Source organism: Brachyhypopomus gauderio, chromosome 19, assembly GCF_052324685.1.
Source record: "Brachyhypopomus gauderio isolate BG-103 chromosome 19, BGAUD_0.2, whole genome shotgun sequence".
Lineage (NCBI taxonomy): Eukaryota > Metazoa > Chordata > Actinopteri > Gymnotiformes > Hypopomidae > Brachyhypopomus > Brachyhypopomus gauderio.
Window position 1 is genome coordinate 12,055,018 of NC_135229.1, and position 15,992 is coordinate 12,071,009.

At 47.9% G+C, this 15,992-nt stretch overlaps 2 protein-coding genes and 1 long non-coding RNA gene across 3 annotated transcripts in view; 2 read left to right on the forward strand and 1 right to left on the reverse strand.

Moving 5' to 3' along the window:
* The window catches only part of bmper (BMP binding endothelial regulator), an 18,352-nt gene extending 12,338 nt beyond the window's left edge, over positions 1–6,014 (forward strand). The window contains exons 8-14 of the mRNA XM_076980882.1: positions 378–622; positions 1,199–1,303; positions 2,350–2,395; positions 2,727–3,053; positions 3,223–3,559; positions 3,771–3,901; positions 4,651–6,014. Coding sequence (XP_076836997.1) covers positions 378–622; positions 1,199–1,303; positions 2,350–2,395; positions 2,727–3,053; positions 3,223–3,559; positions 3,771–3,901; positions 4,651–4,832 — 1,373 coding nt within the window. The 3' untranslated portion in view covers positions 4,833–6,014. The remainder of the gene's footprint in view (positions 1–377; positions 623–1,198; positions 1,304–2,349; positions 2,396–2,726; positions 3,054–3,222; positions 3,560–3,770; positions 3,902–4,650) is intronic.
* Positions 6,015–7,306: 1,292 nt separating this feature from the next.
* Positions 7,307–15,213, reverse strand: nt5c3a (5'-nucleotidase, cytosolic IIIA). The gene is made up of 9 exons (XM_076980883.1): positions 15,000–15,213; positions 10,709–10,807; positions 10,101–10,170; positions 9,914–9,960; positions 9,676–9,761; positions 9,493–9,582; positions 9,129–9,291; positions 8,693–8,893; positions 7,307–7,759 (listed from the first exon to the last, which is right to left on the reverse strand). Exons 1-9 carry the CDS (start codon positions 15,135–15,137, stop codon positions 7,658–7,660), a joined length of 996 nt encoding a protein of 331 aa, XP_076836998.1. The 5' UTR covers positions 15,138–15,213; the 3' UTR covers positions 7,307–7,657.
* On the forward strand, positions 11,167–14,141 carry LOC143482535 (uncharacterized). Its single transcript, XR_013122258.1, has 3 exons — positions 11,167–11,225; positions 11,524–11,588; positions 11,823–14,141. It is a non-coding gene; the product is annotated as an uncharacterized LOC143482535 (long non-coding RNA).
* Positions 15,214–15,992: the final 779 nt, after the last annotated feature.

The following is a 15,992-nucleotide window of genomic DNA, read 5'->3' on the forward strand; positions in this document are numbered from 1 at the left end:
TCAGAGACGTGGCTCACCCCTCTCAATGCATGTAATTACATCAAGAATAATTATATTACTTACATTAATTAAAAAGAGGATTCATTCAGTTAAAACATAAAGAAACTCAATCTCACACACTCTAAACAAACCAATTAGTTGAAAGAAATAAAGTACTGGTGTATTAAGATTCACATTAAAACGTTCTTTGTGTGTGTTTTATGTGAAATGTATGATGCAATGCTTTTTGAACATAGTAGTGTTAAAAAACAATTAACCCTCGGATGAATGTTTGTTAGAATTATCTTTTGAATGAACATACTGTTAGTTGGAAATGACAACAGTGTGTGTGTGTGTGTGTGTGTGTGTGTGTGTGTGTGTGTGTGTGTGTGATACAGGTCAGAGGAAGGTGTTTGATCTCTCCCTGGGCAGCTGTCTCTTCCACAGCGAGGTGTATGAGAACAACACCTCCTTCCATTTCGACAGCTGCACCACGTGTGTGTGTGTGGACTCTACGGTGGTGTGTACCCGGCGCTGCTCCCCGGCCGGCAGCTGCCACATCGCCCCCTGCTGCCCGGAGTGTCTCTCCTACCTGAAGACAGAGGACGTGAAGTACTGCAGGGTCAAGAACAAGATATACAGGGTGAGACACAAAGACCGCTCCAGACAGACGGGTGGATGGGTGGATGGATGGATGGGAGATGGATGAATGGAAGAAGGATGGATGGTTTTATGGATGGAAGACGGATGAATGAATGAAGGATAGATGGAGGATGGATGGATGAAATTCTGTTTATAAGAAGACTTAGGTGTAATACTAAAACAAGGGCTTTACTAACACTGGTGTCATGAAGTGATGAGTCACTGTTATGAAGTGATGAGTCACTGTTATGAAGTGATGAGTCACTGGTGTTATGAAGTGATGAGTCACTGTTATGAAGTGATGAGTCACTGGTGTTATGAAGTGATGAGTCACTGTTATGAAGTGATGAGTCACTGGTGTTATGAAGTGATGAGTCACTGTTATGAAGTGATGAGTCACTGGTGTTATGAAGTGATAAATCACTGTTATGAAGTGATGAGTCACTGGTGTTATGAAGTGATGAGTCACTGGTGTTATGAAGTGATGAGTCACTGGTGTTATGAAGTGATGAGTCACTGTTATGAAGTGATGAGTCACTGTTATGAAGTGATTAATGATTCCTGGCTTGTTCTACAGGACGGTGATCGTTGGTCATCTGTGAACTGCTCCTTGTGTTCCTGTGTGAAGGGGAACATTGTGTGTCAGCCCAAGACGTGTGTGCCAGTCACGAGCTGCCCTTCTGTAAGACACACACACACACACACACACACACACACACACACACACACACACACACACACACACACCGCTCTCTGCCTCTCTCTGCATTAATATCTCCACACTTCCTATTAATGCCTCAGCAATCACAGAACACTCCCTCAGGTTTCTCCGATGATCCCGCGTCCGTTTGATCGCAGCTCTAAGTCCTCGTCCGTGTCCTGTAGAAACCCGACGCGCCATCATATCCCGACTCGCACTGTAATCACATCACGGCATGTGGCCGCGGGGCCGCCATCCGATAGCCGCGCCGTACAGCCCTGGAACTCGACTCTTCCCGCTGGTGTTTCCAGACCTGAACCCTGAACCCTGGCCAGCTGTTCCATGTCCTTCACGACAGCCTCCCAGCAGCATTACGGGCTGTGACTAACCGCCGTTGGAGACTTCATCCTGTGTGGTGTTCTGATGTCACTCCTATAAGGTCTCCGCTCCGCTGGCCTGGCGCTCTCTGCGGCCGTAACCGATCCGAGCTCCAGGCGAGTTTAGTACTTGACCCTGCGTGTTTTCTCAGGCCGGGTGTATCGGGTGGTCACCTACCACGCGGCGGTGTGGCATAACCCAGGCTTCCCAGAATGCACTGGGCACCTGGTTTGGAAGACGGCCAGGCACCGGGGGGGAGGGGCTTTGACTTTGGGTTGCGTCCTGTTTCCCTGACAGTGAAGATATGGCGCGATATATTTAGATCTGGACAGCTGTGCAGTCCAACCGCAGGGCTTTGTCTGCGTTCTGGTTTCCGGATGAGAGAGTGGATTGTGTGCGTGTGGGGAAGCGTGTGTAAGTGTGGGGTGGGGTAGTTCAATTGCCCCGAGGGTGAGACGAGGTGGGTGGGTAGGGGACTTTGAAGAGTACTTCTGAAGGTACTTGAAACAGTATCCACTCCTCCATACCGCTTTACTGACATACTCACACTCTCTCTCTCTCTTTCACACACACACACACACATACACACACATGCATACAATGGCTGTGTGTTTAACTCATTTTAACTGACTCTGTGTGTGTCTTGTCAGAATAAGATCCTGAATCGGACCGGCTGCTGTCCCGTCTGCACTGAGAGTAAGTTTATCTTCTTCCTTTGTCTTTCTGGTCATTTGTCTTCGCAGCTACAAGAATCAACAGGAATGTTATTACATGGTTTGGGTCCACGATACCCAAGACTTCAGCCCAAATTGGCATTTGGTACTCTGCAGTCTGGGCTTGAGACCAGTCAGGGTTAGATTACAGCCCCCAGATAATGGAAGCGTAGCTACAAATTCTCGAAGGCACGAGATGTAACCTGGACTCTCGGATGAACAGAACGGTTCATCCAGATAGACGATACCATGAGGTCATCCTCGAGAGGCTGTGGCTTCTGTACACCCATTCTCCTGTTGACCGCCTCCCGCAGAGCCCGGCGTGTGTACGGTGTTCGGTGACCCGCACTACAACACGTTCGACGGGCGCACGTTCAACTTCCAGGGCACGTGCGAGTACGTGCTGACCAAGGACTGCTCCGTGGACGACGGCTTCGCCGTGCTGGTGAAGAACGACGCTCGTCGCACGCGCTCCTTCTCCTGGACCAAGTGGGTGGAGCTTCGCCTGGGGGGCGTGGCCATCAGCCTGCACCAGCACCTGAGCGTGAGACACAATGGCACGCGCGTCGCCCTGCCCTTCCACAGCACCGGCGTGCACGTGGACCTCGATGGCTACCTGCTCAAGCTCACCACCATCGCAGGTGAGGAGGGCGGCCAGCGGGGGGCGCTGTCATCGGGGGGGGGTGCGGCAGTTTGGACGGTCGTCGGTTCTAGTATAAATTCCGGGTTTCACTCATCATGTAATAACGAAGCCTGACTTTGAGTTCTTTGGATTCGTCTCACGTGTGCCGTTTCTGTCCACGTGCGCAGGCCTGGAGATCACGTGGGACGGCGACAGCCTGGTGGAGGTCGTGGCGGCCCCCCACCTGCGTGGCCGACTCTGCGGCCTGTGCGGGAACTACAACGGGCATAAGCGGGACGACACGGCGGGCTCCGACGGCCAGCTCAAGTTCGACGTGGACGAGTTCGCCGAGTCGTGGCGCGTGGAGGGGGGCGAGGCCTGCGAGCGGTCCCCGCGCCCCCCCACGCCGCACCTCTGCCCCGGCAACGCCAGGGCCAAGCTCCGCGCTCACCGCGCCTGTCACCGCCTCAAGTCTTGGGAGTTCCAGAAGTGTCACGGCGTGGTGGACTTCACCTCCTTCTACAGGCACGTAACTCCCTTCTGGCTAACTGTCGCACTTGGGAGCCGGTCACCACCAGATGGCGCTCTGATACCAATTTTTCACGCACACAAAAGCACATTTGTGGGTGTGCTTCCCTTATTAAGACCCTCACAAAGGCACTGTGGGTGAAATGTATTTTATTTGATTTGCCACACCTGAGGTCTCTGCCGTTAACTGAGTAACATCTCCACGCAGGTCCTGTATAACGGACATGTGCGAGTGCCCCGTGCACAAGAACTGCTACTGTGAGTCCTTCATCGCTTACAGCCGTGCCTGCGAGAGGGAGGGTACTCACGTGCTCTGGAGGCCAGACCAGGCCTGCATGGGTGAGTGGCAGCTCCATCAACCAATCACAACGCACAAACAACTCCCGGGACCCGACGTTCCAGGAGTCTCGGTGTTGTACTTTAATGACAGGTTTTTTTATGACAGGATTTAGTAGGCTATGTACGAATATCAAACGACAAACACTACCAAGCAAATGTTTAGACACTCCTGACTAAATTGCACCTTCTTAATAGAAGGTTTTTTAAATCTAGTGGATTGTGCTAACCTTTTTTACAAGACATAAACTTTGGGAAAGAAAGGAATTTATTCTCAACACACACACACACACACACACACACACACACACAATCTTAAATTCACCCTCAACTTTAGTTTACCTCACACTACAAGGTCTCTGCGTGTGTGAGAATGTCTTCAGGACTGTTGGAGAAGCATCATGTGTGCAAAATTACTCCAAAGTATCTGTTTTTATTAGAGCATAACAACGTTTCCTTTCAATGGTTTGGCATCATCCCTGTTTTTTTATGTCGAAAATAATAAAGAGTATGTGTGTCCAAACGTTTGAGTGGTAGTGTACAACAAACCCAGCAGTCCAGCTGTTTTCAGACACGACTCACGGCCTTATTGTGAACACATTTATTCTGCTTCTCTTTGAATGTACGTAATACCCGTACGCGGTACTGATGTGTGAAGGTGATTGGTGGAGCTGTGGTCTGTGGCTCCGCCCCCTCTGGGTGAGTGGCGTGGTGCGTGCTGCTCTGACCGACCCCTCCCTCTTCCCGCACAGCCACGCAGTGCAAACACGGCGCCGTCTACGACACGTGCGGCCCGGGATGCAGCAAGACCTGCGATAACTGGAACGAGATCGGCCACTGTCCCCGCCCCTGCGTGGCCGGCTGCCACTGTCCCGCCAATCTGGTCCTCTTCCAGGGCCGCTGCGTCAAGCCGATGTCCTGTCCTGGCCGGTGACCCCGGTTGACCCCGCTGAAGGCAGGGGGAGGGGTAAAAAAAAGACTGGCACCCCACTGGACAACAGGATGAGCGCATGGTGACTCTTCTAGAAGGCGGCACGATGCTACCCATCATGCATCTGATAAGGGGGTTGGGACGGTCGTCTCTCCCTGCTGAGACACAGGGGACTCGGCACCCAACAAAGGACTTAGATCAGTGGGAAACGGGTCACGTCACACGTGAGACTCTGGCGGGTCATGCAGCTGGTGGAGTGGGCTCGACAGAACACGTCCCGCTACCTGGGCCTACGGACAACGCAGAACCTCACACTACAGGGATGGCTCGACTATACATGTGCCTGAAACAAAGAGGGACGATAAAGTACCTAATTTTATTAACCTTGACTTAAAGGGAACTATTTATGAAGCTGTCACTTATTTAGATTGATGTTTATGTTTTGTTTAAGCTGTGTTTGCAGAGGAGACGCAAACTGTGACCTCAAACCGTTTAAAGCTCACGCGGGGAAACATGGCGGATTGTCCCAAGTCTCCCGGCTGTTGCATACGCACACACGCCCACATTTGTGTGTGTGTGCCGTGAGCTTCCGTGCATTGTCCTGGACCAGTAAGCAATTATTTATGAGTAGTGTTAGAGCCTAAACCTTCCACTAGAAGCACGTCTATTTCCTGTGTCCACTCGCTGCTGTTTTGCTGGGACTTTAAAAAAATGTAACCATTCAGAGTTCATGTGACCGTGAACCCAAACAATACACGGTCAGTTACAGGAGTGCAGAAGGCGAGAGTTTTGCCCCTATGGTGGCAAAATATGCCATGACATCTCCATCTTCATTAAATCAGTGTGGCACAACTGAATTGGGGTGCATACAGGAATATGACTTGTATGGAATACAAGAATATAAGTTATATGGAATATGGGAATATGAGTTATATGGAATACAGGAATATGAGTTATATGGAATATGAGTTAAAGGAGAAAGATCTTAAAGGTGCAGTGTAAACATTTAAAGACACTTTAACAATACAAGCAAAATATTCTGTGATATTTTGTTATGTAGATGCTCATTTTACACACAGCACCTTTAAGGTAAGAAAACCATCATGATATAACAGCATCTACAGCGTCTCCTGTATTTAAAAAGGTCAAGGTCTCCAGACCATTAATAAAACATGTTTGTTATTATTGCCTAGATTTATTGACATAAGGTTTCTCTCCTTCTGGCATTCTCAAGAACATGAAAGACAACATGCAATTAGCAGCACGCTCTCCACAGGTCGTCAATTTTAAAGATGACATACTTAAACCACCAAGTGCAAGACTCACACCTGCAGACGCACACCTGCAGACGCACACCTGCAGACGAGACTCCCGGGTGACCGTCCGGAGCAGCGGTCGGCCCGGAGAGGCTGGCACTGTTCCTAGCGGGTGGAGAACGTTCAGCTTACGTAAACCCATTCCCACAGACTGAGTGGAGCCATTTCTTTTAGAGGTAGTGTAAACACTAACACCAACATCAGGCCAGGATCAGAAACAACACCTCAACATGAAGCTCTCTACAATGGAAGCAACACAAATTCATATTACATTCATTCATTGTGCGCGTGTGTGTACATATATACTCATACATACACACATAAATACACATATACATACTGACACACAAAAAACTAAAAATAAATTTACATACATATATATGAGAGAGTGATATATATGTAAACGTATATATATATTAAAAAAAAAGTACAAATAATTTTGCATTGTAGTACACAAGGTGTCCATCAGCACAGTGCTGGCTAATAAAGACTCCGCCTGTAAAGTCCCAGTTGTCTGGACAACTCGTGTACTGCTCTGCGTTTCTCTACACGTTTAACCCCAGTGCACCCCGGACTGCCCGTCTTGGCCCGTGTCCCTGCGGCCCGACGGGACACGCTGGAGAGGACGTTAAACGTGTCGGCGTGTGTCAGGTGTTGAGGGAGGACTATTAACGCTGCGTTTTGGGGATGCCTGCTACTGTTTGAATGGAACATATGGGGTCTCATCAATATCCAATCGGTGAACACGTTTCATATGAGGATTATATGTTTCAGTTGGAAATATTGCGGTTTCCTGCACTGTGCTGTGTGAGAGCTTTAGTTCCTGATCAGCGGTGGAACAGCCGTATCACACCGCTACGGGACGTCATTAACGGGACAATCCCGCGGCCACTTGTGTCCCGAGGACGCCGGGCACATGAACCCAACCGACATCTCGACAGTCCCACCCGTGAAGGTCCGGACGGTGGTCACATGACTCCTCTGCTGTCATGTGACAGTGAGGGGTGACCACACGCTGGCTTATACTCAACTCTTACTATAGAGTCTCTACTTCTAATACAAACACCACAATATCAAAAATATGCATATTAACTATTACAAGAATGTGCAAATCAAATGAATTTGCTGTTGTGTTTTATGTACTCTCGGGGGGGGGGGGGGGGGGGGGGGGGGGGTGTGCAAAGCAGGCTTTTCTAATAACATGGCTTCTGAGTGTGGGCTGTGTGGATATCTCCTCCACTACTGCTTGGGTTTTCTTTAACCAAGAGCTGTGATAACTGATCCAGACCCCCTATATAAACGACAAACGCATTATGGACGTTTGGACAAGTTCATTCGGAAAGGAAAGTGGGATTTTAAAAGATCAGGAGGTGCGTGTGTGTGAAATAGGGAGACTGAGAGGGAGGTGACAGACTGCACACAGAGCAGGTGGTGTCTTGGCGATCCAGTATGAAGGGTCCTGGGAGTCTCTGTTGAAGTCTCTGTTCTGCAGAACTGGTCTTCTACAGTCTGTTATAAGATCTTCTGTAAAATGGAATTGGGCACTTCAAGGGTTTCGTCCTTCACCAGAACAATATCGTAGGAATCCATGTATTTCTCCAACCGCTCCTCCACCTGGGTGGACAAGAGTTCAGAAGCACCTGTTCACAGACCTGAACCATGTGTTCACAGACCTGAACCATGTGTTCACAGACCTGAACCATGTGTTCACAGACCTGAACCAGGACCGTGTGTACACAGACCTGCATACAGGGCCGTGTGTTCACAGACCTGCATACAGGGCCATGTGTTCACAGACCTGCATACAGGGCCATGTGTTCACAGACCTGCAGACAGGGCCATGTGTTCACAGACCTGAACCATGTGTTCACAGACCTGCAGACAGGGCCATGTGTTCACAGACCTGAACCAGGACCATGTGTTCACAGACCTGCATATAGGGCCATGTGTTCACAGACCTGCATACAGGGCCATGTGTTCACAGACCTGCATACAGGGCCATGTGTTCACAGACCTGCATACAGGGCCATGTGTTCACAGACCTGCATACAGGGCCATGTGTTCACAGACCTGCATACAGGGCCATGTGTTCACAGACCTGCATACAGGGCCATGTGTTCACTGACCTGCATACAGGGCCATGTGTTCACAGACCTGCATACAGGGCCATGTGTTCACAGACCTGAACCAGGGCCATGTGTTCACAGACCTGCAGACAGGGCCATGTGTTCACAGACCTGCATACAGGGCCATGTGTTCACAGACCTGCAGACAGGGCCATGTGTTCACAGACCTGCATACAGGGCCATGTGTTCACAGACCTACAGACAGGGCCATGTGTTCACAGACCTACAGACAGGGCCATGTGTTCACAGACCTGAACCAAGACCGTGTGTTCACAGACCTGCATACAGGACCATGTGTTCACAGACCTGAACCAGGATCATGTGTTCACAGACCTGCAGACAGGGCCATGTGTTCACAGACCTGCAGCCTGTGTGAAACAGGCGGGCGACCATCACACGTGGGGGTCGTGAAGACAGGTACCTTGTCGTTGAGGAATCCGATCTTGAGGATGTTGTCCACGCTGGGCACGCCGTCGGCCATGGTGAGGTCGCCCAGAGAGTCTCCCAGGAGAAGAATGTTGCTGTTCTCCTTCAGCTGTTTGAAGTAGTCCGTGTTCCTCAGCGCACCATCGTGCTTGTTATACACGTGGATCAGCTCGCCTTTGAAGCCCTTCAGGACGCCCTGCAGGACCACAGCGCCCCCTCTCGGTCAACAAACAAACTACAGCCTAAACCTGCTGTAGATGCAGCAACGGCTGTATTCAACCACTGGGGACTGATTTTTAAAAGCCATTTTTTTTTTTACCCCTTACAGAAAATTTGTGTCGTTGACCAATCCAACATGGTTATTGGTTAATTAATTTATACGGACTTCACAAGAACACTGCACTGCTTTAGCGGTAGTTCCCCAAACTCACGTTCTCGTCAAAGTCCATGAAGTTGGAGACGACCTTGACGTTGGGGTGGTAGACGCCGGCCTGTCTGATGACCTCCTCCAGGATGTCACCCAGGCCCGCGGAGAAGATGAACATGGGGACGCCGTGCTGGTGCAGCCGGTCAAAGAAGTGCTCGTAGCCCTCCCTGCCCGACACGTAAACACAACCTCAGCGTCCGCATGACTCCACACCACACGTCTCCAACGCAAACTTACATCAGCATATATATACACACTTTATACTATATCGTTTAAATGTATACCCATTGGTACTGTATTGGCGGCAAACATGTGTTTGCGTAAGTGATAATGATATTGTGATAAATGGCGGAGACGGGTCGTGGTACCGGAGGCAGACGTCTGATTCTCGCACCACTTCCGGAAGCTTCTCCTTCTGTAGCTGCTGCTCCACCAGCAAAGAGTGAGACTTGAAATACCTGAGACCGACACCAGAGGGCAGCACTTGATGGGTTATACTGTGTGTAGTGTGTGTGTGTGTGTGTGTGTTTGTGTGTGTGAATCACACTCACCACTCCACCATGAACGGGTACTTCTCCTCCATGGTTAGATGAGGGTCGATCTCAATAGGGTAGTACGTGTCCTTCAGCTGGTACAGCTGGGGAAAACACCGTTTCAGCGTGAATACAGCGTGAATACAGTGTGAATACAGCATGAATATAGCGTGAATACAGCGTGAACGTAGCATGAATACAGCGTGAACGTAGCGTGAACGTAGCTCGGCGGTCACACGAGCGTCTCCCCACTCACCTTTTTCCTGCATTCTTCGGTCACCAGCTTGCAGTTGTCAATTATATCTGTGGAGAGATTTGAAGAGTTGATGAGCGCTAAGGGGGGGGTTCCGTTGACCTGCTGACTGTTCACGTGAGTTCCGGGTTCAGTGAAACATTGATCGCTCCTCTAAAGCGTCCCGCTCGGTGCAAGACCTTTGACCTACTGTGGCACGTGGGGCAGCGTCTTCCGTTGATTGCGAACTTGCTTAAAGTCATATCAAAGTCTGTGATGATCTGTGATGGGAAGATAGAAACAGAGAAAGAACGACTTAGCCAGGGTGAACAAGGCCCGGTTACCACAGGCAACAGAGCGCTGTAGTCTGGTGTGACACAGAGAATACCAACTCAGCTGATATCACTCACAATATGTAGTGATATCAGAATGTACCCAATATAATCATTTCTATCTGTACAAGTGCAGTCCTGACTGTATAACTCGTATATGCAAAACCTGCAGGTTCATGTTCCAACCTTATACTGTCCTAAAGTTGGAAGGTTTGTTTAGTGTTATATTTGGGTAAGGCGTGAAGGTTTGCAGTGTTAAACACAAAAATCCTGATGACAATGAGAGTCTGACTCCTCTTTAGGAATGTGCAGATCAATCATCCATGCGATGGACATTCACCCTGGACTCAGTTTCCCAATAACCAGCCAGTGTCTTGTTCAGATATGGCCTGTACGTCTGGGATGAGAACGTAAGCTTGTGGGCCCCGTACTGCATGGTCTGCAGGTTTGTTTGAACCTGCGAGTCTGATTTTGGGAGTCTTAGTACCTGGAGTTTGGAGGCTCCACCCTTGATCAGACTACAGATGATCTGCTCCACCCGCTCGGGGTCCCTGATGTGAACCGTGCTCTTCTCAAACTCCGGCATCTGTGGAGAGGGGTTACAAAGGTCAGGACTGCATTAACACCAATTGTTAATGTCCTAATATGGGCACCGGAACCTCCTTTTCCCATGATGCAGTGGGTGCGTCACCTATGAGTGGTGTTTGGCACACATGGCAAAAGGGGAGGAGCTTAGAAAGTCTACCACAATCTGGGAGGAGTTGGGCAGACTAAACAGAAATATGACCTATAATCTCTCCCTCGTCATCTCTGTGCACACACGCACACACATAGCGGCGCCCGGCACCAGCTGTTGCTCGACACCCATATATAAGACAGCGAGTCCATACAAGTCCTAAGCGTTCTGGGTCGGGCTGGATAAAATCCCCCCCCACCCCCCTCCCCAAAGACACGAGCGCCACAACAGGACCAGACGTCAGCCCGGGCGACCCGACGAGTGCACAGTGAGTTCAGCCTTCTGTGTGTGTCCGCATAATTTCTACTGATGCCCAGTCAAAACGACACGTACCATAGTGCATTAGAACAGCATGGACGAAAACGGATTTGATAAACCCAGGACACACAAAAGCAAATACAAACCACACAAGCACATGGCTAAACATTACGCACACTTTTATATTCACAGTATCCGTAATATCCCCGTGTCTGGCTAGTTAAGGTCTCGGACGCATCATCTGTTGTTAACTAACAGGGCTTGTAGCCCCCGACTCCTCTAACCGTGTACATGTTCCATCTGCTCAGGGTCACAGCGACGCGTAAAAATACCCCAGGCCCTGACCCCAACATTCCTACTGTAAACAGAGCAGGTATATTTTTAAGACTTGCTAATGAGAGTGTAACCTTGACCTGTGTGTGTGTGTGTGTGTGTGTGTTTGTGTTTTCATTTGCTTCTTGCTTGTTCCGTGTATTTGAGTAATACATGAACAATGTTAAATAAACATTATGTACTGTAACTGTAACTAGTAATTGTAACTAGTATCTATGCTAGTCACACCTGATCTGGAAGATAGCTTCAGTTTGTTTGTTTTTTTTTTTTACAGAAATTCCTCTAAACTGCTTCATCCTGTCTGCTGAGAGTCCCTGGGTTATTTGGGCAGAAATGGCCTCTTTATCTGTAACATGTCATTAAGACTCAGTACACTACTGTTGTAAAGCAGTCTCGGTTGACCTGTCTACACGCTAACTTCACTGAATATCTGAAATAACTTCATACCTATATGAACACACCAAGCACAAGCCTCTCTGTCAAACACAGAAAACGTCAGTAGCTGAAAATCTCTTCCTGGCGGTCTTGCTGTCTCTGTGAAGGTCCTGCTGTATCTGAGCTTACCTTCTCTGTGGGTCCACACAGCTTCGGGAAAAACAAGAGGAGAAAATTCTACAAGGAAAACACAGGCTTATATAGCCCGACCACAGAGGGGGAGGCGGCCTGACATAGATTAGAGATAAGCCCCACCCCTCGAGAGGCCTGTGAGGCAAGCACACAGGCACTTTTGCTGCACACAGCAGTAAACAGACACATTAACACCAATACCATGAATTCTCAAAAGACACACGAGAGCAAAATAGCAGGGGTAAAACATTACTTGGTTTCTACTGAAACACACACGCCAGAGCACAGGACACATATACACATACTAGAACACAGTACACATACACACACACCAGAGCACAGTACACACACACAGTGCACATACTTCTAGTAATTCTAGCCAACTGAACCCCATGAGCAGTCTATTGTCCTAGCTTAAAGAAACACACAGAACAGTGTTATTATGGTACACTGAAACACAAACTATTGTTACGAAACAACTGAGGATGCCTTTCAACCCATTTCCTGGTCTACATCTCAATGGCAGATGGAACCCTTAAAACCCAACTTTAAAATAATCATGCCCGAGACGCTCCTGTTCATCAACTTGAGTGCTTGCAGGAAGGCTTGTTTGCACATTTCCGGTGTTATGCAGTAGAAGGAGCCTGTCCTGTGTCTCTTAATCAAGACTGCAACACTGGCTCATTTCTGGTAGTATCTCGGTTAAGGGTATTTTTGGACATATTTGTACTCCCTAAGGACACTCCTCTGAGTAGACAGCTAAAGCACTTTTGGACATCACCTTGTAGAAGAGCATCTGCTAGATATCATAAACGTATGTATGTCAGAGGTCGGGCAGTCAGGGATCGATGTCTTCAGTTAACCTTTCAATTGACCAACTGACACGTTGAGAGCAGCCAACATCAAACTCATTTCGCGGCTCAGACCCTCAGTCTGTTCAATCAGCACACTGTCACTGCCTCGTAGCACCACCTGCGTTCTGCACCAGTTTTGTAGTGAAGAGAACCTCAGAGCAGGTATGTGTATCCGGATCCCGACTGTGCGGACAGTTTCGGTGGGGCATTCCACAGCTGCAGTGCTGAGGCAGGCTTTTTACCAATCACGCTGACCTAAAGTCTCCAGACGACCCCTGCACCCATATCTCCCCAAGCCCCGGAGGAACAGAGCACACATGATCATCACCATCGATCCAGCAGACACCCCTCACACGATCATCCATAAAAAGATGATCCTCCAGAGCAGTGGAAGGAGGCAGAGTTCGTCAGCAGAGATGGATCCACTGTCTGGACCAGCTGGAGGCCATCAGAAACCACATCCACTGAAGGAAGCGGCACCAGGGACAGAGACCGATAAACACAGATGGGCCGGACATTGTTCCTCTGTTCTTGGCTGTTCCTTAAGAGTACACATGGAACTGGCCAACAGCCTGAGACACCCTGAACAGTGTTCCCACCATGAGCCCTCACGTCACATGAAGTGCAGTGTATCCAATGGAAACTTTCTTAAAAAGAAAGAGACAATCTGGTACAATCAATTGTACCCTAAACCCAAAGGATCTTTTTTTTTTACCATAATATAACAACTTTTAAAAAGTGTCTTAAAATAAGTGAAAGGTGAACTAATGAACTAGTGACAATGCTGTCTAACCAAAGATCTTGCATGTAGGCAAGTTTTGAAAACCTTAAATATTTCCATAGTGAGGCACAACAGGCAAACAAAATCATATCTCTTTGTGACACAATCAGACAAAAATTTACAAGAATTCAATTCCTGTAACTTACAAGTTACTAACGTTTGTTAAGGAACAATTCAGATCTACTTTGTGATATTACAGTTTTATAACAAATGAAAAGGCAGGTGGAGATTGCTCCATGTTGCTGAGAAAAATCGTGTAAAAAAGGTTGCTAACAGGATAAAAAAAAATCTTTAAACATATTAAAGTGTATAGGCTATGGTTTCCACCATACTTTGTTTTCACTGGACTCAGTCACCTTCATCAAAGAGGACACATTGCACAATTTACTCTGGACATTCCATCATTTAACCTTCTGACAAGATCATATTAAGTGACTACTAAGAATTTGTAAAACAAGCAGATAAGGAACACGGGGATTCATTCGCTTGTGTGTACCAGAGATAAGGGCACGAGAGTAAAATACTGAGTAGACACACATTTCGGTCCCATCCAATCGACCTTTGAACTGAATCTGAAATCCTCAATCGCTCGACCCACCCGCGTTACGTCATGCTCTACGGCCGCCAAATACATCACGAGTATTATGACGTGACGTCACAGTAAGGCGATACACTGTATCGTTATATGTACAGTACCTATATATGTATAGTGGCAACTTTCAACAGTAGCATTCGTCATAAAGGTCCAATAGTTTTAATACTAATCGTAAACTACTGGACGATAAAGGTTTAGCGGACCTTACAGCCCCCTAAACAGATTAGTAGTTATCTTTGTTGTTTCGTTTTGACGTAATGATGGACTATGAGCAGTCAATACCTAGCCAGACACAGCCAGCATAAACTAAAAATAGTTTTATGACTGGGCGAAAAAATAAAGATAAGGAGTATTGAGCTGGTTTGTGTTCACACCCAGAACTTTCTTTCGGCCGGGTTAGTCAGCCTTTGTCACCGGTGCCATATAGCTAGGCAGCTAGCGCATTTCGAAACCTGCCGGAAACGTGACTACCACAACGGAATGACAGTGCGTACGTAGTACCATCGTGCTACCCACTACGTGGGGGTAATTAAAACTACCCTCCTGAGGGGTAAAAACTGTATCCCTCTACTGTAGCTGTGACCTCTAAAAAAGGTTTTCCCTAGCGAGTACGCGCATGCGCAGTTACGGCAGGTGGGGCGCGTGCGCGTTTACCATTTCGATGATCTTGGTTTTCTTTCCCGCTCGCTTCTTCTTGGTCAGGATGTACTGGGCCAGCACCACCCCGCCGAACAGGGCGCACATGCTGGCGCTGGCCACCGCCCCGACCTTCACCACGGCCGTTTTGTCCATGATCAAAGCCGATGTTGGTGCCCCTGAAGTCGAGCGACCGCTCCTTCCTCCTACGCTGACATGGTCCCGCCCCCCCCGCGGTGACCGCGTGTGTCAATCACGGCTGCGAGCTCAGCGATAGGCTAATCTTGTAATGGGCGTTACGTTGTTATTTGTTAAAATGCTCACGTTTTAGAGTCGTCATAATAAATGTTTACACATTTTCAGGCTTTATTGTTATTATTATTATTGTTTTTATTACAATATCTGCCAATTGTATTGTGTTATGTGTTTAGGTAAATGTGTTTTTTCTTTATATATCTCATTGTGTTTTACCCACGCTGTTTTGAACATGGTACAGGCTGCTTCCATGGAAACGTGTAACAACAAAAAGTCCACTAACTACAGCCCATGACAGTTTAAGCAGTGTGTGTACAACTTAACCCCACCTATAACCTAACCTATATTTTAGCACTGATTAAAAATTTTATTGTAATTAGCACTAAAGTGGTACACTTTGACAATGACATGGTGATGGAGAGGTCACAGAAAAAAATACAAACTCATTAACTCTATCATTCAGTTGATTTTTAGGGGGCATTTGTGTTTGTAAACGTGTTAGTTTGTCAACCATGGTGCGAGAACCTTGCTATTATTGTTATTGTTGTGAATGCTTTGGAACAAAGACTGTCTAACATTGGATATTATTGTATCACAATCATACTGTGAATACGTTTTTGTTTTACGCCCCCTGTGTTCAGCTTTCCTGCATTAGTGTGATAATTTTCAAAAGCTGCTTTCAGTTGGCATGAAATAGTTTTCGCTTTAACTGAAGTAATCTTATCCAGAACTCTTAACGAGGTGCCGCTGTCCAGC